The sequence below is a fragment of the Aethalodelphis obliquidens genome, unplaced genomic scaffold (genome assembly GCF_003676395.1).
Source record: "Aethalodelphis obliquidens isolate GAN/ISIS:26980383/991018 unplaced genomic scaffold, ASM367639v1 scaffold53, whole genome shotgun sequence".
Taxonomy (NCBI): domain Eukaryota; kingdom Metazoa; phylum Chordata; class Mammalia; order Artiodactyla; family Delphinidae; genus Aethalodelphis; species Aethalodelphis obliquidens.
The window spans coordinates 1498351-1519481 of record NW_020837997.1 but is presented as its reverse complement, the minus strand read 5'-3'; the positions used below and the strand labels follow the sequence as shown (position 1 = coordinate 1519481).

The following is a 21131-nucleotide window of genomic DNA, read 5'->3' as shown; positions in this document are numbered from 1 at the left end:
TGTGTGTGTGTGTGTGTGTGTGTGTGTGTGTGTGTGTGTGTGTGTGTAGGGGTGAGTTTGGGGGAAGTTAACCTGGCAGGGCCAGGAGGTGGCTTTGGGGTGCATCGAAAGCATGGCCGGGTGGAGCTTCACACTCCCTCAGCAACCACAGAGCATCTTTTCGTTTTGGCGTGACCTCGTGCCACATGGGATGGAGGGGGAAGCTGGTGAAGGTGAGGTTCCACCTGAGAGGCTGGGACCTGGTCACAGGTGTGTGCAGAGCGAGGAGGGGGTTGAAAGGCCATTCTCGCTGCTCTGTCTACCTAATCCCTCCCTGCCTGCCCGGCAGGACAAAGCTCCATTCCTGTGCTGCCCTTGCCAGTGCCTTTGTGTGTTTGCTCCCTGACCAGACCGTGATGTGATGCTCTGCTCTGCGGTGGCGGGGACGGCCCTTCTGCTCACAGTGGAATCCGGGAGCTTGGCTTGGTGCCTGCTGCCTAGAGGGCTCCTAGGCTCTGAGGAAGAGCAGTGGGCAGTGGGCGGCTGATCGTGCCACCTACAGAGGGGAGCAGGGAGGAGGCACAGAGAGCTGCTGACTCGATCTGCCCTGGGGATCCCTGGGTCCTCGTGTAATGTTGGGCCAGGGCTCAGAAGATGGCAGGGATGTTGGAACCCTGGGGTGGCCGATGTAGAAAAGGAATTTTGGGAAGGTTCGGGGCACACTTGGGGAAAGTTGGGAGCACCATGAGAAACGGGTGCTTTCAAGGAGGGCTGTAGGTGCCCTGCTGTGTAGGGGGCACTTACTGCTAAGATGTCGCCCCTATGAGTCTCCCCAGGGCCTCTTCAGGGCCTGGTCCATCGAATGGATGAAGGAAAGAGAGAATGGAAATGATGGGGCGGGGGGTGTTCTCTGTGATGCCTGGAAGAGTGGTGTCCAGGGAGGCCTGCAGGGAGGCCAGGGCTACGTTGATCTTTTTATTTATTTATTTTTTAATTAAAAAAATTTTTTTTGGTGCGGGGGCACTCCACGAGGCATGCAAGATCTTAGTTCCCCTACCAGGGATCGAACCCATGCCCCATGCAGTGGAAGCACAGAGTCTTAACCACTGGACCATCAGGGAAGTCCCCAGGGCCACGTTGATCTTAAGCTGCAGTGTTTGGCTGGAATCTGCTCCCTGCCCCACCCACGCTGCCTGGGCAAGGTCCCTTTCCAGTGCCATCCACCTGCTCCTCTGCATGGCCGTACTCAACCCTGTACCCCTCTCTCTGTGCCCATCCTCTGGTACCCACAGGACCCCACTCCCTTGGTGTTTTCTTGCCAACGGCACCTCCTTTCTCCGTTGTGGGCCTGTCTTCCCCCAGCGCATCCGTGTGGGGGTGCTCCTCAGCCTGTTGGTTGTCTCGTGTCCCCTTGGGCAGGCTCAGCAGTGTAGCCGCCGTCTCCCTGCCCTCACAGGTGGGTGTCTGTGGGCTACAGAGTCGCCCTCCATCCTGTCTTTTCCTCATAGCACTTACAGCCCGCTGTGTGTGTTGTCATGTCTAATGACATTCTCCTCGAGACCAGGAGTTCCGAGAGACTGGGGTGGGGGCGTGGTCCCCTTATTCACTGTTGCACCCCATGGAGGCCAGTGCCTGGGACCAGGCAGGCACTCCATAGATACTGCTGGAATGGAAAAGAGATTTCCACCTCGACGTCCCATAGGGACATCCCAGAGAAAAATGTTCAAGGGGGAACAGCCCCCTCTTATCTGCGTGTTTCCGCATCGTGGATGGCTTTGGGCCTCATTCTCCTGGAGGATGATGGCAGTCTCTCCCTAGCTTCCTCCCCTCCCTCCTGTCACTCGATCCGAGTAGCTGAGTGCATACTCAGTTCACCTTCACAAGCGCGTCTGCTCAGGTCGCCTTCAGAAGGACAGGATGATGTTCTGACCTCTCAGCAAGGGGTGTGCAGACCTGTCATGTCATTGCGTCTGCCATTCCTGCCTGGTCCTGCATCCTGTGCAGGGCAGTGTGTTGGAGCAGGAAGGCTGCCTCCAGTGACTTTTGTTCCTTCCTCACTTCTGTTTCCGGTAGATGGGATTGAGAGTGCTGGACTCCTGGAGCATGGAAGCTTTCACACCTTGATTCTGTGTTCTTCCAGATGGCGTCTCACCCTAAACTACCCCTGCCTGGCTTGTTCACATCGATGCCTCATTGTGTGTCTAGACTTTCAGTTGTGGTTCTCTTGCTCCTTGGTTCTCCTTTTAGGAGAACTCCCCCGTGTCACGTCCCCACTGCAGGCCCTGAGTTCTGCGTGGCTCGGAGGGAGGCCCTGCATTCTGTGCCAAATGGCAGGCACACGTCTTCAGCTGGCCTTCGTCATGGCGGTCATTTGGGTCCCTGGGGAGAATCGTGTATCATCCTTCAGATCCCTCTTCTCCTTTCGCGTCTTCTTTTCCTTTTTCTGTCCTATTTACAAAAAGCAGTGTGTGCTAACGTGGATCACTGGAGCACTCAGAAAGCCGGGAGAGGTAACCAGTTCACAGGTAGGAATCACTGTACACATGTGGTGTCCGTCCTGCCAGGTTTAGATTCAAGTGGATGTGATCACTGTGTGCTTACCAGCCAGGTCATAACTGCGTGCTGATTTGGGCCCTCCCTTTTCACTTGAGCAAACATCGTAAACGTTCTGCCTGTGCCATTTTTACCGCTTTGTGGTATTCTGTCCCAAGGAGACAGCAGTTCATTATTGGCTTAACTAGTTCTTGACTATTTCCAGTCCTTTACTGTCACCTGCAGTCCCGCCCTGAAGAAGGGCAAACTGATCCAACCCTCTTGCCCTTCTGCCTTCCTGCATATCTGATCATTACAGAATCCCAGGAGGAGACCCTAGAGTATCGGGAAGGCCTAAAGAAATTCTGGTTTTTATTATTTGACAAAAGCAAATTCTGGTTTTGTCAAATAATAAAAAGAAAGAAATTATTTTTAAAGAAATTAACAAATAAAGGAATTCTGGTTTTTATCATTTGACAAAAGCACGATCCTGCCAGTGATAAAGCTACTTTTCATTTATCACACTTAAACCTGAAGCAGCTTGTACCATTAAAATCCTTGCCAGAGCAGAAACACATCAAATGTTTGTCTTTAATTATGTAAAATTTTAAGCACACTAAAAGTAGAGGGAAGAGTTTAATAACTCCTATGTACTCACCACCCGTTCACAACAGATGCCAACGTTTTGCAAATGTCTTTACCCAAGTGTTTTTCATCTTAGAAATCATATTTCAATATGCACTTCTAGTAGCTGAGACTGTTTTCTTTTACATTACCACAGTGCCATACTACAGCTTAATTAATAATAATCTGATACCCAGTCCATATTCAAATTTCCGTGATTATCTAAAAATATCACCTTGTGTTTGGTTGTGAGATCTCCTGAGTCTTTTTTTTTTTAATTTTTAAAATTTTGAGGTAATTGTAGATTCACATGCAATTGTTAAAAAACAATGATGCAGAGAGATCCTGTGTATTCTTTATCTGGTTTTCTCCAGTGGTAATATTTTGCAAATCTGTAGGACACCATCCTAACCAAAACATTGACATTGCTACAGTCAGATGCAGAACAGTTCCATCCCCACAGGGATCTCTCTAGTTGCCCTTTTACAGCCACACCCACTTCCCTCCCATCTCATTCCTTTCTGATCCTTGGCAACCACTAATCTGTTCATTTGTATAATTTCAGCATTTTAATAATGTACAGTGGAATCATACAGTATGTAACCTTTGGAGATTGGCCTTTTTCACTCAGTATAATCCTCTGGAGATTCTCCTGGGTTGTTGTGTATATCCGTAGTTGATTCCTTTTCATAGCCAAGTAGAATTCCATGGTGCTGTGGGACCACGGTTCATTGAAGCAGTTACCCATTGAAGGAGATCTGGCGTGCTTCAGTTTTGGGCGATTATGAATAAAGCTGCGCTAAACATTTGAGTACAGGATGTTCTGTGAACTTAAGTCTTCGTTTCTCTGGATGAATACCCAGGACAGTTGCTGGGTCCTGTGATAGTTGCATGTTTAGTTTAGTTTTTTTTTTTTTTAATCTGCCAAGCTGTTTTCCAGAGTAGTTGTACCTTTTTACATTCCCACAAGCTCCGTATGAGTGATCCAGTTTCTCTGCATGCTTACCAGTGTCACCAATTCTTTTTTTTTAAATAAATTTATTTATTTATTTATTCTTATTTTTGGCCGCGTTGGGTCTTCATTGCTGTGCACAGGCTTTCTCCAGTTGCTGCGAGCGGGAGCTACTCTTCGTTGTGGTGCATGGGCTTCTCATTGCGGTGGCTTCTCTTGCTGTGGAGCACGGGCTCTAGGCATGCAGGCTTCAGTAGTTGTGGCACGTGGGCTCAGTAATTGTGGCTCGCGGGCTCTAGAGCGCAGGCTCAGTAGTTGTGGTGCACGGGCTTAGTTGCTCCATGGCATGTGGGATCTTCCTGGACCAGGGCTCGAACCTGTGTCCCCTGCCTTGGCAGGTGGATTCTTTTTTTTTTTTGGCTGCTTTGGGCGTTGGGTCTTTGTTGCTGCACGCGGGCTTTCTCTAGTTGCAGTGAGCAGGGGCTATTCTTTGTTGCAGTGCGTGGGCTTCTTGTTGCAATGGCTTCTCTTGTTGTGGAGCATGGGCTCTAGGTGCACGGGCTTCAGTAGTTGTGGCCTGTGGGCTCAGTAGTTGTGGGTCACGGGCTCTAGAGTGCAGCCTCAGTAGTTGTGGTGCATGGGCTTAGTTGCTCCGTGGCATGTGGAATCTTCCTGGACCAGGGCTTGAACCCATGTCTCCTGCATTGGCAAGCGGACTCTTAACCACTGTGCCACCAGGGAAGTCCCGGTGTCACTATTTCTTGTTTTAGCCATTCCAATAGGTGTGTGGTGGCCTCTCACTGTGGTTTTTCAAGACAATTTTTTTTTAATTGAAATATAGTTGATTTATAATATGTTAGTTTCAGGTGTACAGCAAAATGATTCAGTTATATGTGTAACTTTTCAGGTTCTTTTCCATTATCAGTTATTACAGTATATTGAATATAGTTCCCTGTCACAGTGGTTTTTAATTTACATTTCCTAGCTAACGATATGCTGGCCATCTTTTCATGTGGTTATTTGCCATCTATATATCCTCTTTGGTGAATTGTTCATGTCTTATGCTCCTATCCTCATTGGATTGTTTCCTTTTTTGTTGTTAAATTTTGAGAGTTCTGTATGTATTGCAGATACTAGTCCTTTGTTGGATATGTGATTGGCAAATACAGTTGACATTTGAACAACACAGGTTTGAACTGTGCAGGTCCACTTATATGTGAATTTTTTCTTTTCTTTTTTCTTTATTTAAAAAAAATTTATTTTTTTATTTTTCAGTAAATGTGTACTACAGTACTACTTGATCTGAGGTTGGTTGACTCCATAGATGTGGAACTGCAGGTACAGAGGAACTGTATATGGAGGGCTGACTATAAGTTACACTCGGATTTTTGACTGTGTGGAGGGTGGGCACCCCTAACCCCCACATTGTTCAAGGGTCAGCTGTATTTCCTTCTCATCTGTAGCTTGTCTCTGCATCCTCTTATCAGGGTCTTTTGTAGATCAAACATTTTAAATTTTGATGAGGTCCAGTTTATCAATTTTTTTTCCTTATGAATCAGGTTTTTGGTGGCAAGTCTGAACTCTTTGCCCAGCCCCTGATCCTGAATATTTTCTCCTCTGTTTTTTTAATATTAATTAATTAATTTATTTTTGCTGTGTTGGGTCTTCGTTTCTGTGCGAGGGCTTTCTCTAGTTGTGGCAAGCAGGGGCCGCTCTTTTTTTTTTTTTTTTTTTTTGTGGTACGTGGGCCTCTCACTGTTGTGGCCTCTCCTGTTGTGGAGCACAGGCTCCAGACGCTCAGGCTCAGTGGCCATGGCTCACGGGCCCAGCCGCTCCATGGCATGTGGGATCTTCCTGGACCGGGGCACAAACCCGCGTTCCCTGCATCGGCAGGCGGACTCAACCACTGCGCCACCAGGGAAGCCCTGGGGCCACTCTTCATCGCGGTTCTTGGGCCTCTCACTATCGCGGCCTCTCTTGTTGCGGAGCACAGGCTCTAGACACGCAGGCTCAGTAGTTGTGGCTCACGGACCCAGTTGCTCCGTGGCATGTGGGATCCTCCCAGACCAGGGCTTGAACCCGTGTCCCCTGCATTAGCAGGCAGATTCTCAACCACTGTGCCACCAGGGAAGCCCCTTTCTCCTGTTTTTTCCTAAAAGTTTTATAGTTTTACATTTACGTCCATGATCCACTTGGAATTAATTTTGTAAAAAGTGTGAGACTTAGGTCTCCAGGCTCATTCTCTTCCAATGGATGGCTAGTTGCTCCAGCACCATTTGTGGAACAGGCCTCTTTCCTCCTGAGTGGCTTTTGCACCTTTGTCAGAAGTCAACTGGGAGCATCTGTGTGGGTTTGTTCCTGGGCTCACTGTTCTGTTCCATGGTTCTACGTGTCTTTCCTCCATCACTGCCACACTGTCGTAATTACTGTAGTTTTATAGCAAGCCTTGGAATTGAGTAGACTGATTCCTCCCACTTTATTCTTTTTCAACATTGTTTTAACTCCTTTGCCTTTCTGTATAAATTTTAGAGTAATCTTATCTGTATCAACAAAGAATCATGTTAAGCCTGCGTATCAGGCTTAACATGTGATAAGCCTGCTTATCACATGTTGTTGCTTTGGCCTCCAGAAGGCCATTCCACTCAGTTTATTTTCCCACTGGCAGGGCCCAAGATGTGTTGCCACCTTTGCCAACCCTGCATGGCACCTCTCTTTGACTTTGCCAACCTGATAGCAAACAACTGGCATTTCATTCTATTTTGCTGTACCTAAATTGAACATCTCCCCTAACTTTGCTGCATCTCTTCTTTCAGAATCACCTTTTTCTTATCCTTTGCTCATTTTTAAATTGGGATGTCTTTTTCTTCAGGATTTATGAAAGCTCTTTCTCATGTCTCAGTTCTCTCGGCAGTGTTCACCTTAGCTCTGGCTTAGAAACTTCTCATCTGGCAGTTGGAGTGAGCTGTCAGTTTCAGGGAGGTTCAGGATTCCCCAGTTTTTGCTGATGCTCTTTGAGTGCTACTGAGTTATGTCCCGGTTTCCTTACCTGCAGAATGTGGTCCGGCCTGCCTGGAGGGCCGTGCGCACCGCCAAGGTAATGGTTGTGCAAATAGTGAGGGGAACTATCTCTACGTGGAAGGCGAAGTGCAAGGATTATCAAGTGAGCACTTCTCTAGCCTTGTTTTTGAGTCAGCATCTTGCTTTCCAAGGAGGAACTCAGACAGGGATGTCTTTTGGTGTAAAGTGCCTAACTTCCTGCAAAACTTGGCAACAGCTTTGAAAAACACAGCCGTTATGGGGTCTCAGTTTTCCTGAGGAAATGGCAGGCTGCGCTGGTTTTCAAGTTAGTTCATATGCTTAAGTCAAGTCTTGCACTTTGACCATGTCTGTTGAATAAAATGTACCATGACATAAACACGTGTTTTGCCTTTTCTTAGGTGAGCATGCACGGGAGGCTGTGCAGTGGCCCTGTGTCTGGCTCTGTCATGCCTGGGCTGTTTTTGCAGGGTGCAGAGTAGGTTAGTGCCACATGGCCTGGGTCTCCTCTGGCTCCGTCACTCCTTGGCTGTGTGACCCTGAGCAAGGTAACCTCAGTCTCCTCACACATAAATTGGGACGAACAGTAGTACCTGCCCATAGCATTGTTTGGGACAATTAAATGAGGTACAGGATAGAAAATAGTGAGGCTCAGTAAATGTGATCCACTATTTATCAGAACAAGGCATTATACTTTTCTAAAAGTTTTAAAATGAAAATTAATTTGCTTTACAAATGTCATTTTGAAACAAGCAAGGCCAGCGATCATTGCTTTGTTTTGCATAAGAGCTCCCGCCCATGGATGAAAGCAGGAATCAGAGAGCTGGATGGACTCAATCCTGAGAGGGTTAGGTGTGGCCAGAACCCCAGTCCTCAGGGTTTCCCCTCCAAAGTAGTACTGCTGTGTTCCTCATCTCAAGCTGGTTTTCTCCAGCATTAAAATTGCGCACACTTGCATGAACTGTGGAGTTTAAAGGCCTCCCAGCAGAAGGATGTTCCCTGATGTGCTGCCCTCCCAGTCTCCCCATTTGTAGGTTGCCTCTGGGGTGGAGGTTAGAGCGAAGAGGCCACAGGAACTTTTCTTAGTATTTTAGGAGATCAACTGAAAGATCAAATTGAAAGTTATATTGAACTTCAATGAATAATTCAGAGTCAAAGATGGCGTCTTAGCACAGTGGGCTGGTGGAGGAGAACACCCTCCTGGGCCGGCTCCGTCCGTTCTTGAAGCCATCTCAGAGCTGTCTGCAGCCTCTTACACTGAAGGCCTTGTCCCCTGGCCTGTCCTCTGGGCTCGCTTTGGGGTTAGGCAGAGGTGGGCAGCTCTGGTGCCCACTCTCAGCTCTCAGGGGGCTCTGTCCCAGCAGAGCGGCTGCCTGTACCAACAAGCTGTTTGTGTCTAAGGTCTCTGCCTGTCACTTGGGGACTCGAGGCCTTAGCAGCATTCATCCTCAGCTCTGTTGCAACGGTGTATTGGGCAGGTTGCAGGTGTGACTCCGCTGTCGCCAGGAGGAAGTAGTGTGGTAAGAGGAAGTGCCATTAGATCTGTTGGTGTTCTCCCTTTACTCCCCCTTCTGCTTATGTAGTGCCTGAGGTATGTGTAATTAAATCAGAACCTTTCACTGCTGTCACTGTCCCAGGTTACCCAAATTGATTCCTGTACTTAGAGAGGAATGGGTGAGGCATATTCTGTGGTTTTCTGTTAGTTGTGGGTCATTTGGGATCAACACTTGGCCATAGACTGTCTGTAGGATGAGCCCTTAGCATCGATGGTCCAAGCTTTGGGCCTGGGGCTTCAGAGCCTTTTCTGGACTATTTGGGGTCTTGTTCCTCTTAATTATGGATCTAGTTCAGAAGCGTTTGGGAAGTTTGAGACAGTTATTAACCATCTATGCTCCAAATATCGTAACTTTTTTTCATTGGAATCGTAGTAGCTTGGAAACCTCTCTCTTGCTTACCATGAGATCTTAAAAAAATCCCACTGGAAATGCATTTCAGACCCGTGCCTCTCTGATTGCTGGCAGGAAGGGGACCTTTGTCAAGGTGGGGGTCCCTAGGGTCTCTGCATTCCATTTCCATGAGCCGGGGCACAGGATGTGCTATCTAGACCCAGCACGGTTACCTTTACTGATAGATGACAACAGCCTGCCTGACTTTGCTTCCTCTTTCAGCCTTACTTCTCCGGGGAGATGTGTTTTGAAAGCATGCAGAGCTTTTTTAATTTTAATTAGTTAATTATTTTAAATTGAGGTTATGGTTGACATATAACATTATATTAGTTTCAGGTGTACGATGTAATGATTTGCTATTTATACACGTTGTGAAATGATCACAGTACTTAACATGCATCACCATATAGTTATAAAATCTCTTTTCTTGTGATGAGAACTTTTAAGATCTACTCTTAGCAACTTTCAGTATACAGTACAGTATTATTGACTATATTAACCATGCTGTACATTATATCTCATGACTTATTTTATAACTGGAAGTTTGTACCTTTTGACCACCTTTACCCATTTCACCTACCCCCTATTCCCATCTCTGGCAACCACCCATCTGTTCTCTGTATCTGTGAGTTTGGTTTCTTGTTTTTGTTTTTTAGATTCCACATATAAGTGAGATCATCCAGTATTTGTCTTTCCCTGTTTAACTTATTTCACTTAGCATAATGTCTTCAGGGTTCATTCACATTGTCACAAATGACAAGATTTCCTTCTTTTTAATGACTGAATAATATTCCTCTGTGTGCATGAGTGTGTGTGTGTGTACACACCACAGTTTCTTTATCTGTTCATCCATTGATGAGTAAATATTTAGGTTGCTTTCATGCTTGGCTATTGTAAATAATGCTGCAGTGAACATGGAGTTGTTGTTTGTTTGTTTGTTTTTCTTAGTGTTTTCGTTTCCTTTGGATAAATACCCAAAAATGAAATTGCTGGATCATATGGTAGTTCTGTTTTTAACTTTTTGAAGAACCTCCATACTGTTTTCATAGCAGCTGTACCCATTTGCATTTCCACCAACAGTGTGCAAGGGTTCCCTTTTCTCCACGCCCTCTCCAACACTTTGTTATTTCTTATCTTTTTGATGCTAGCCATTCTAACAGGTGTGAGGTGAGATAGTGTAGTTTTGATTTGCATTTCCCTGATGATTAGTGGTGTTGAGCATCTTTTCACATACCTGTTGGCCATCTGTATGTCTTCTTTGGAAAAATGTCTGTTCAGATGCTCTGCCTATTTTTTAATTGGGTTGTTTGTTTTTTTACTATTGAGTTGTATGAGTTCATGTGGGGTTTTAAACCCTGGAGATCAAACAGGGTGTGATGGTGGACATTGCCATCTAAGTCATAAGAAGCTAAAGGCGACAGCCTCCCCCAGGACGGTATACACAGGGGCCCAGGGCGGGAGGAACCCTCCCTCCAGGGAGCTGCTGTAGCTGTACATTTAGCTCTTTTTTATTTTTGGCTGCGCCATGTGGCTTGCAGGATCTTAGTACGGCAGTGAAAGCGCAGAGTCCTAACAACTGGACCACCAGGGAATTCCCCACTTAGCTCTCATTTCTTCTTATTGGTGTTGTCGCCTTTTGTTTCTCAAGCCGTTGGCCTTTACCCTCCTTTCTTGCTTTTTCACATTGTTCTGCCTAGTTTTTTAGCTTTTTCTGCCTTTTCAGGATTTCCCTCTTTCTTTTCCCGTTTTTCTTTTTTTTTTTTGACTTTCCTCTGCTGCCTTTCAGATCTTTTTGCTCTTTTCCTTCTGTTTTCCTTCTCTCTTGCTGGTGTTCTTGTACTTTCGCTTCTTTCTGCATTTGCAGGTGTTGGCATCCTCCAGAGGAGCTGACTGTAATCTGGGCATTATTTTAAACCTGAAATGACTTTTTACAGCACAGCGGAATGCAAGTGTTGGGCTGGTTCAAATCAGTGATTGTAACTGAAGGGAACCCGCCTCCCCCCAGTTTTATTCATTATGAAAAGTTGCACAACAGCATTCAAAGACTTTTAAAATAAACACTGTCATCCCGCCTCTCATCTGGTACTCATTTTTCCTGGCATTCTTCTCTTTACCTGTTTACACACCAGTTCTTCCATAAGATTAAGCATAATGGTGTCTTCTTCACTTTTCTTGCTCACTAAATCAACGGCAAGTTAGCCATGTCCTGCTTTTTTCCCGTCATGAGGTAAAAGACCAACACGTGTAAGCCTTTACAGCTAACATCTTAGTGGCTGCTGAATTCCTACCCCTGCTGGCATACTCCTGCAGATCCCCTCCTCCCCACTGGCGGGTGGCTTGCTGAGGTTGGGAAGAGAGACCGTGACACGGTGGGATGTGTGAGGGTTTGGCCGCCAACCAGGCTGCATCCAGGCGTGGCCTCAATTTGCCGCTTGATCCTAGACTGGGTGGTTACCTTCTCTGAACAGCGACATCTTGGGGAATCTGGAATGTCTGGAACACGGAGTGTCTTCGGTGCCAAGCTGAGGATTTTGAACTTCCTGCCTGTCATTGTGGGAGCAGTCACTGGCCAGCTCGCTCCTGGCGGCCGGGGCTGGTCAGTGGTTTTTGCGCAGCCCTTGGGTGGGCGGCTGGTGGAGGACGAGATGGGTGGGGATGAGACCTGGAGCAGGGAAACCAGTCTGAAGCTTCTGTGACTGGTGATTCATGATGATGTGCAGAAACTCCTGTTCTGGTTCCGGAGCCAGAGAACGATCTCAAAGGATAAGGGTGTCTTTTCCCTCTGAGCTCCTGGACACACCGAAATCCCATCGGTCAGTGAATAGAAAACGGCTCTGGTCTACTGCTCCTTCCTGAACGACTGTGTTGTTTGTGTTGGAATCGGGATTATTTAAGAGCATTAACATTTCCTTTTTCTAAATCGAGTTAAGTGTGTTATCTCTGAAAATAAACTACAGTCCACGTATAGAGCACGTTTAAAGTGCATAAATTTTGATTTTCATTATTGTGTATTTTAGTGATAACAGAATTGAGGGACACTTTTTTTTAGAAGGGTTTTGTGTCCACCTTTGACCAATATCTGTGGTTTTGTTTACAGATTCCCACTGGAAATCCATTATATGAATCTTATTACAAGCAGGTAAGTTTTCACTAGTGTCTTTTTGGATTGAAATTAGAGTGAGTGACTCAGAAACCACAGCTGTGAATTGCGGCCCAGTAAGGCCTTTCGTCCCTTTCTGTTTCCAAATTATCAGCTAGCAGCCAGTGTCATGGGTAATGCTTTTACCTGCTGCTCTGTTGCTGAAGCCTTGTCTCAAGTGTTGCTCCCCAATTCCAGGTAGACCCAGCATACACAGGGCGAGTTGGGGCGAGTGAAGCTGCACTTTTTCTAAAGAAGTCTGGGCTCTCAGACATTATCCTTGGGAAGGTATGTGATGAATGATAGCGATTTCTGTGGCCGCCCTCAGGGCTCCCCCGGCAGGTGAAGGCCGGCCTGTGCAGACCCCTCTTCATGCGGTCTGTACTTCCCTTGGAAGTGAGCTGGCCATTGTGAGCGTCTCGGGTCTGTAATTGGTAGATCCAAGTGCTCTGATGGCTACTGCCACCCTTTGCTTGCATAGCAGACAAGAGGCCTGAGTGCTCTTGGGATCTTGATAGCTATGGATTTATGTTGGCCTTGGAGCCAGGTGTACCTGGGTGTTCTCTGGGCTCTGCCACTGACCGCTGTGTGGCCCTGGGGGGAGGGAGGGGTGAAAGCTATTCACCTGTTCTGAGTCTGTGGCTGCTGTGGCGTATACATAAGGCCCACATGTAGCGATGGTGGCTCCTGTTTTGTGATTAAACAGTCAATGATCAGCGGTCGCACTCACGAGCATTTTTGTGTTTCCACAGATATGGGACTTGGCCGACCCAGAAGGTAAAGGGTTCTTGGACAAACAGGTATATACCCGTATACACAGAGCAAGTGGAGGGGCTGGGCCAGAGCCCCCAGGCCGGGTCACCTCTCCACTTCCTTCCTCGTTGTCTCCACTGACAAGTATTACTGGTCATAAGTGCGGACATCAGACTGTTAAAACGGGAAGGTTTCATTTTGAAATAAAAGTCTTTTGAACTCTTGGAGCCATCTTTCATGGTTAGCGTATCTGGTAATATTTTGTGTGCTTACAAGCAGTTGAAATGTTTTCAAAACGTTTTATTTTGAAATAACTTCAGACTCTGATGGAAGTTGCAAAAAATAGTTCAGTGAGTTCCCGTGTATCATTTCCCAGCTCTCACCAGACCACACTGCTCAGAAGCCTGACTCAGAGCTGACCAGTTTTATTGATACCTGCACTTTCTTGTGGTTTTTGTTTCTGTCGTATATAGTTCTGTGTAATTTCATCACTTGCATAGATTCACGTAACCATCACAACAGTCAGGATCAGAACATTCTCAGACCCCAGAGTCTCCCTCATGCAGCCCATTGGTAGTCACACCCTGACCCCTGGCAACCACTGGTTCCTTCTCTGACATAATTTTGTCATTTTGAGAATGTTCTATAAATGGAATGTTATAGTACTTATGATTTTTAAGTGGTCATATTTTAATTTAGTTCAGTCTTTCCCCAAACTATATTCCAAGGGATGTTGTTCCTGGTGTCTCACTGTCCGTGAGCTGACCCGTCGGGAAAGCACCGTTAGCTTTTCCTCCCTCGCTTGAGATTCACAGTACACATCTGGGTGTTAAGGGTTCTGAGGATCTTTGTGTAAGAGAGCCCTGTTAACTTTGCTTAATGCAGTTCTTCTAACCTTACTAATGTCCCCATTTCTCTACACTCTACACGGGCATTCTGTAGACATCAGCTTGAGAAAAGCTGCTCTAGTGCTCATCTCTTTGAAGAAGTTTTTAAAACCATAATTGTGTTTACAGTTTTAAAAAGAGTCCATGTTCTTAGGCCCGTTGATCAATTTAAAAAAAACTAGGTGATGCTACACGAGTCCACTAAGACTGTGGCATGGCCAGTTCTGGGTTAGGAGGAGGGCGAGGAGGAGTCAAGGCCCCTGCTGGCCTGGTTCAGGTCCTTTGTCCTTATGTGGGAAGTGAAGTCCACGTCAGGCCATTGGGGAGTAGGGAGGGTGAGTAGGAGATGCTCTGTTCAGTGAGGCCAGGGGCATCCCAGGGAATCGCGAGTGTCAATTCCCAAACAACTGTGTCTATTTCAAACCATTTTTAAAAAGTCAACGCATATTTGAACCATCCTTTAGACTCTTAAACTGCAGTCTGCTACTTTTACAATCTAGCATTTCCTAAATGTTGAGATTATTTTTGAAAATACATTTATTTGAAAATACATTTATTTGAAATTTTACGGTGTTCAGAAAGCAATGGGCTAAGTCCATTTTAGCATATTCATTTAAACAGTGCTCCCAGGGTGAGACCAGTTCTGCTCAACACTGTAAGTGACTTGCTCACATGTGGTCTTCCTTGTTGAAGTAAACTGAAATCCCTCTTTCCCCAAAGCCCACTGCTGCAGACAGCTCTGCCACTGCCGCTGCCAGCTGGGTGGGGTTTACGCCTCCCCCTTTTTTGGATTTGCAGGGTTTCTATGTTGCACTGAGACTAGTGGCCTGTGCACAGAGCGGCCACGAAGTTACCTTGAGCAATCTGAATTTGAACATGCCGCCGCCTAAGTTTGTAAGTGTCAAAATCCTTCAAGTTCACGTTCTTCTAATATCATCTATTTATCTATCTCTCCATGTTTTCTCTCTCCCTCTTTTTAATTTTTTTTTTAATTGCAGGGAAATTTACATAATCTAAAATTAACTGTTTAAAAATGAACAATTGGGTGACATTTAGTGCATTCACAATATTATGGTAACCATCACTTCTAACTGGTCAGAATATTTTCGTCACCCCAAAAGAAAACTCTACACCCATTAAATAATCATTCCCTATTTCCCCCTCCCCCAACCCTTGGCAGCCACTAATCTGCTTTCTGTCTCTATGCATTTGCCTGTTCTGGACATTTTATAGAGTCATACAGCTGGCTTCTTTCACTCAGCATAATGTTTTCAAGGTTCATCCACATTGTAGCATGTGTCAGTACTTCATTCCTTTTCGTTGCTGAATAAGATTGCATTGTGCGGTCTACCCCATTTTGTTTATCCATTCGTCTGTTGGTGGACATAATAATTCATGCACAAGGAATTGTTTGCACACCTGTTTTCAGTTCTTTTGGGTCTATACCTAGGAGTAGAATTGCTGAGTTATATGGTAATCCTGTGTTTAACTTTTTGAGGTTTTTCTCCATTTTGAAAGCACTTTGAAATGTGTACCCTTATAGTGAACACATCCTCCAGTAGTAGAATTCTGTGCCAGCTACAGTGCAATGTACCTCTTTCTCCTCAGCACGACACCAGCAGCCCTTTGATGGTCACGCCGCCTTCTGCAGAGGCCCATTGGGCTGTGAGGGTAAGTGACCGGGGAAGGCGCCCCTCGGCTGTCTTTCACATGCAGTCGTTTAGCCATTTATGACGTTCAGAACATTTCATAGGACGATTGTATCATCCACTCTGTTTCAGAGTGAGTATGCCACAGAAGTTGGACAAAATACTTTTCCAAATTAGAGTCTTTGCAAAGGCTATCTATCCCCTTTTCCTATAATTGGGTGTTGCCTACTAAGGCAGTTAGGTAAGTTTCAGATGTTGGACTCTGAAATGTTTACAGTTGAAATCTCGTATTTCTAGGTCATGTTCTGTGGTTTTGCTGCTTGGGTTGGTTAATCAGGATAGAAGGAGAAATTGTGAGAACTCTCAAGCATGAAGACTTCCAGGATGTCTTCGTAGCTTTCTTCGTTATTTCCAGCCAGTTTATGCGTTATAATTCTTTCCTTTCTGTTTTGCTCCTATTGCTTTTTGAAAAGCTTCTCTCAACACTTAATGTGTTCTTTTTAGGACAGGATGTTGTGGCTGTAGAGCTGTGTTACTGCTTCTAGAAAGAAAAACGAGTGGTGTCTCCTAATAAGTGCGGAATTTACTCCAGAAGGCAACTTGTGTATGGCTTGGAGACAGTCTCCCAGTAATAAGACCTCCTCCCAACTCACTGTGAGCGGGTTGTCACATTTCCTCACTTTTATCTGGTTTAAATACTGACATTAATAGCAGTCCTGCTATGAAATAGACACCCCTCACCCACCCCCCCAGCCCCAAGTGCTTTTTTGTCCCTTTTTATGGGGTTGGTGTGTTCCCTCCTTGAAAGGGTTTATATGGGAGAGGTCGGGTGCAGGGACAGGGCAGGAAGAGGCCTCAGGTGACTGAGGGGTCAGGAAGTTGCCTTTGTGAGCAATCAAGCATGTTGCTGCAGTGCCGAAGGATTTCTTTCTCTGTAGTCCAATTGCACGGCGCCTACTTTGAAAAGCAGCTGCTTTGTTGTGAAAATGGTGCCAAAGGGATCTTATTATTCCTTGAACCATTTCGGCCCCTTTCTGGCAGGAACTGTGTTGAGGCCTCAAGAGAAGAGCTGGCGGCTGAGGAGCCTGTGAGGCCTTGGAGAGGGGAGTTGGGGCAGGAATGGCACTGTGGTGGGGCAGAGAGCTTTGCAGTCCATTCAGAGAAACGGTGACAAGTGTTAATGTTCTTTTCTGTGGTGGAAGTTCCTGGGCTTCCTGAAGCCTGAGCCAGCGAGTCTGACAGATCCAGGGAGAGTTCCACACTCCAGGCGGATGCAGGGAGTTGGGATTCTCATTGCTTATGGTGACTCGAGTACACAGTGTCTGCTTGTGCTCTGATTTGTTTTTTCTCTTTTTTTAAAAAAATTGTGGTAAAATACACATAATATAAAGTTCACTATCTTTTTTAAAAAAAATTTTTATTTTTGGCTGTGTTGGGTCTTTGTTGCTGCACATGGGCTTTCTCTAGGTGAGGCAAGCAGGGGCTACTCTTCGTTACGGTGTGCGGGCTTCTCATTGTCGTGGCTTCACTTGTTGCAGAGCATGGGCTCTAGAGCGCAGTCTCAGTAGTTGTGGCTCACGGGCTTAGTTGCTCCACGGCATGTGGGATCTTCCCGGCCAGGGATCGAACCTGTGTCTCCTGCATTGGCAGGCGGATTCTTTACCACTGTGCCACCAGGGACGCCCTGTATGTCTTCCTTGGAAACATGTCTGTTCAGATCCTCTGCCCATTTTTTAATCAGGTTGTTTTTTGATATTGAGTTGAATGAGTTCTTTGTATATTTTTAGATATTAACCCCTTATCAGATAAATCATTTGTAAATCTTTTCTCCCATTCAGTAGGCTGCCTTTTCATTTTGTTGGTGGTTTTCTTTGCCGTTGCAAAAGCTTTTAAGTTTAATTAGGTCCCATTTCTTTATTTTTGCTTTTGTTTCCTTTGCTTTAGGAGACAGATCCAAAAAAAATATTGGTATGATTTATGTCAAAGAGTGTTCTGCCTATGTTTTCTTCTAGGAGTTTTCTGGTTTCTGGTCTTACATTTAGGTCTTTAATCCATTTTGAGCTTATTTTTGTATGTGGTGTAAGAAAATGTTCTAATTTCATTCTTTCACATGTAGCTGTCCAGTTTTCCCAGTACCACTTATTGAAGATATTGTTGTTTCTCCATTGTCTATTTTTGTCTCCTTTGTCTTGGATTAACTGACCATAAGTGCATAGGTTTATTTCTGGGCGCTCTGTTCTGTTCCATTGATCTTTGTGTCTATTTTTTGTGCCAGTACTATACTGTTTTGATTACTGTAGTTCTGTAACATCAGTTAGGGAGCTTGATATCTCCAGCTCTGTTCTTTCTCAAGATTGTTTTGTCTATTTGGAGTCCTTTGTATTTAATACAAATTTTAAAATTATTTGTTCTCATTCTTTGAAAAATGTCATTGGTATTTTGATAGGGATTGCATTGAATCTGTAGGTTGCCTTGGGTAGTATGGTCATTTTAACAATATTAATTCTTCCAATCCATGAGCACGATATATCTTTCCATCAGTTTGTGTTGTCTTCAGTTTCTTTCATCAGTGTCTTGCAGTTTTCTGAGTATAGATCTTTTACCTCCTTAGTTAGATTTATTCTTAGATATTTTATAGTTTTTGATGCAACTGTAAATGGGATTGTTTCTTTAATTTCTCTTTCTGATAGTTCGTTGTTAGTGTACAGAAATGCAACGGAATTCTGTGTATGTTGCATCCTGCAACAAATTCATTGATGAGCTCTAGTATTTTTTTGGTGGTGTCTTGAGGATTTTCTATGTATAGTATCATGTCATCTGCAAACAGGGACAGTTTTACTTCTTCCTTTCCAATTTGGATTCCTTTTATTTCTTGTCTGATTGCTGCATCTAGGACTTCCAATACTATATTGAAGAAAAGTAGCAAGAGTGGGGGCATCCTTGTCTTGTTCCTGATCTTAGAGGAAATACTTTCAGCCTTTCACCATTGAGTATAATGTTTGCTGTGGGCTTATCATATATGGCCATTATTATGTTGAATTATGTTCCTTCTCTACCCACTTTCTGGAGAGTTTTTATCTCAAATGGATGTTGAATTTTGTCAAAAGCTTTTACTGCATCTATTGAGATGATCATATGATCTTTATTCTTCGATTTGTTAATGTTATGCTATTGATATTGAACCCATCCTTGCATCCCTGGAATAAATTCCACTTGATCATGGTGTATGATCCTTTTAATGTATTGTTGAATTTGGATTGCTAATATTTTATTGAGGATTTTTGCATCTATATTCATCAGTGATATTGGCCTGTCATTTTCTTTGTCTGGTTTTGGTATCAGGGTGATGCTGGCCTTGTAGAATGAGTTTGGAAGCTTTCCTGCCTCTTAAATTTTTTGTGGTAGTTTGAGAAGGATAGGTGTTAACTCTTCTTTAAATGTTTCATAGAATTTGTCTGGTTCCTGGACTTTGTTGGGAGTTTTTAAAATTACTAATTCAGTTTCATTACTGGTAATCGGTCTGTTCACATTTTCTATTTCTTCCTAATTCAGTCTTGGGAGAGTATACATTTCTAGCAATTTATCCATGTCTGCTAAGTTTTCCAATTTGTTGGCATATAATTGTTCATAGTAATCCCCTATTATCCTTTGTATTTCTGTGATGTCAATTATAATTTCTCCTGTTTTATTTCTGATTTTATTTATTTAGGCCCCCCTTTTTTTTTTCCTTGATGAATCTGGCTAAAGGCTTATCAATTTTGTTTATCTTTTCAAAGAGCCAGCTCTTACTTTCATTGATCTTTTATATTGTCCTTTTGGTCTCTTTTTCATTTATTACTGCTTTGATCTTTATTATTTCCTTCCTTCTACTAACTTTGGGTTTTGTTTGTTTTTCTTTTTCTAGTATCTTTTGGTGTAAGGTTAGATTGTTTGAGATTTTTCTTGTTTCCTTAGGTAGGCTTGTAGCACTATAAACTCCCTCTTAGAACTGCTTTTGCTGTATACCATAGATTTTTTAAAAAAATATTTAAATTTTACTGGAATATAGTTGATTTACAATAGTATACCACAGAATTTGGATCACTTTGTTTCCATTTTCATTTGTCTCCAGGTATTTTTTGATTTTCTCTTTGATGTCTTCAGTGACCCATTGGTTGTTTAGTTATTGTTTAGAATGCATGTGTTTGTGTTTTTTGCAGTTTTTTTCCTGTAGTTGATTTCTAGTCTCATACTGTTGTGGTCAGAAAGACTGATATGATTCCAGTCTTAAATTTATTGAGACTTGCTTTGTGCTGTAGTGTGTGATCTGTCCTGGAGAATGTCCGATGTGCACTTGAATGTGTATTTTGCTGCTTTGGGATGGAATGTTCTATATATATCTATTAATTTCATCTGATCTAATGTATCACTTAAGGCCATTCTTTCCTTATTGATTTTCTGTTTAGATGATCTGTTGATGTAAGTGGGGTATTAAAATTCCCAATTATTATTGTATTACTGTCAATTTTTCCCTTTATGTTAATATTTGCTTTAGGTATTTTGGTGCTTCTATGTTGGGTGCATATCTGTGTTTACAATTGTTATATCTTCTTGTTGGATTGACCCCTTTATCATTATGTAATGCCCTTCTTTGTCTTTTGTTACAGTCTTTGTTTTACAGTTCTTTTGTCTGATGTAAATATTGCTACCCCAGCTTTCTTTTCATTTCCATTTGTGTGGAATATCATTTTCCAACCCCTCATTTTCAGTCTGTGTGTCTTTAGATCTGAAGTCTCTTAAAGGCAGCATATAGATGGGTCTTGTTTTTTATCCATCCAGCCACTCCATGTTTTTTGATTGGAGCATTTAGTCCATTTACATTTAAAGTAGTCATTGATAGGTATGTACTTATTGCCATTTTGTTCATTATTTTCAGTTCGTTTTGGTAGCTTTATTATTGTTGTTCCTTTTTTTCTTTTTTTAAATGCATGCTTTTCTAATTCTTTGTGGTGTTATTCCCATTTTTTTTAAATCAAATTTATTTATTCATTTTTGGCTGCGTTGGGTCTTCCTTGCTGCACGTGGACTTTCTCTAGTTGCGGCGAGCAGGGGCTACTCTTCGTTGTGGTGCGCGGGCTTCTCATTGTGGTGGCTTCTCTTGTTGTGGAGCACGGGCTTTAGGCACGTGGGCTTCAGTGGTTGTGGCACACAGGCTCAGTAGTTGTGGCTCATGGGCTCTAGAGCGCAGGCTCAGTAGTCGTGGCGCACGGGCTTAGTTGCTCCGTGGGGTGGGATCTTTCCCAGACCAGGGCTCAAACCCATGTCCCCTGCATTGGCAGTCGGATTCTTAACCACTGCGCCACCAGGGAAGTCTGAGTTCCTTTTTTCTTCTGCTCTTTTCCCTTGTGATATGGTGACTTTCTTTAGTGTTATGTTTGGATGCTTTTCTCTTTTGTGTCTATGTAGATCCATTATAGGTTTTTGGTTTGTGGTTACCGTGAGGTTCATGTATAACAACATATGCATAGGTGAGTATTTTAAGTTGATGCTCTCTTAGATTTAGAACGCATTCTAACAATCGTACATTTTTACTTCCCCTCACCACATTTTGTTTTTGACATCGTATTTTGCATCTTCTTATTTTGTGTTTTTCTT

General features: G+C 44.0%; 1 protein-coding gene across 35 annotated transcripts in view; it reads left to right on the top strand.

Moving 5' to 3' along the window:
- Positions 1-21131, top strand: part of EPS15L1 (epidermal growth factor receptor pathway substrate 15 like 1) — a 101193-nt gene that overhangs the window by 10981 nt on the left and 69081 nt on the right. For 21 of the 35 annotated variants that reach the window (XR_003428318.1, XR_003428319.1, XR_003428320.1 and 18 more), the window contains exons 1-6: positions 5351-5425; positions 12167-12208; positions 12407-12496; positions 12961-13008; positions 14647-14742; positions 15457-15519. Coding sequence is in view for 31 of the 35 variants with exons in the window: in XM_027084533.1 (XP_026940334.1) it covers positions 5366-5425; positions 12167-12208; positions 12407-12496; positions 12961-13008; positions 14647-14742; positions 15457-15519 (399 nt within the window). In the remaining 4 variants the exon portion in view is untranslated. Of the gene's footprint in view, positions 1-5350; positions 5426-11619; positions 11666-12166; positions 12209-12406; positions 12497-12960; positions 13009-14646; positions 14743-15456; positions 15520-21131 lie in introns of those variants that run through there. The other 14 variants (XR_003428317.1, XM_027084552.1, XM_027084527.1 and 11 more) reach the window with 10 other exon arrangements.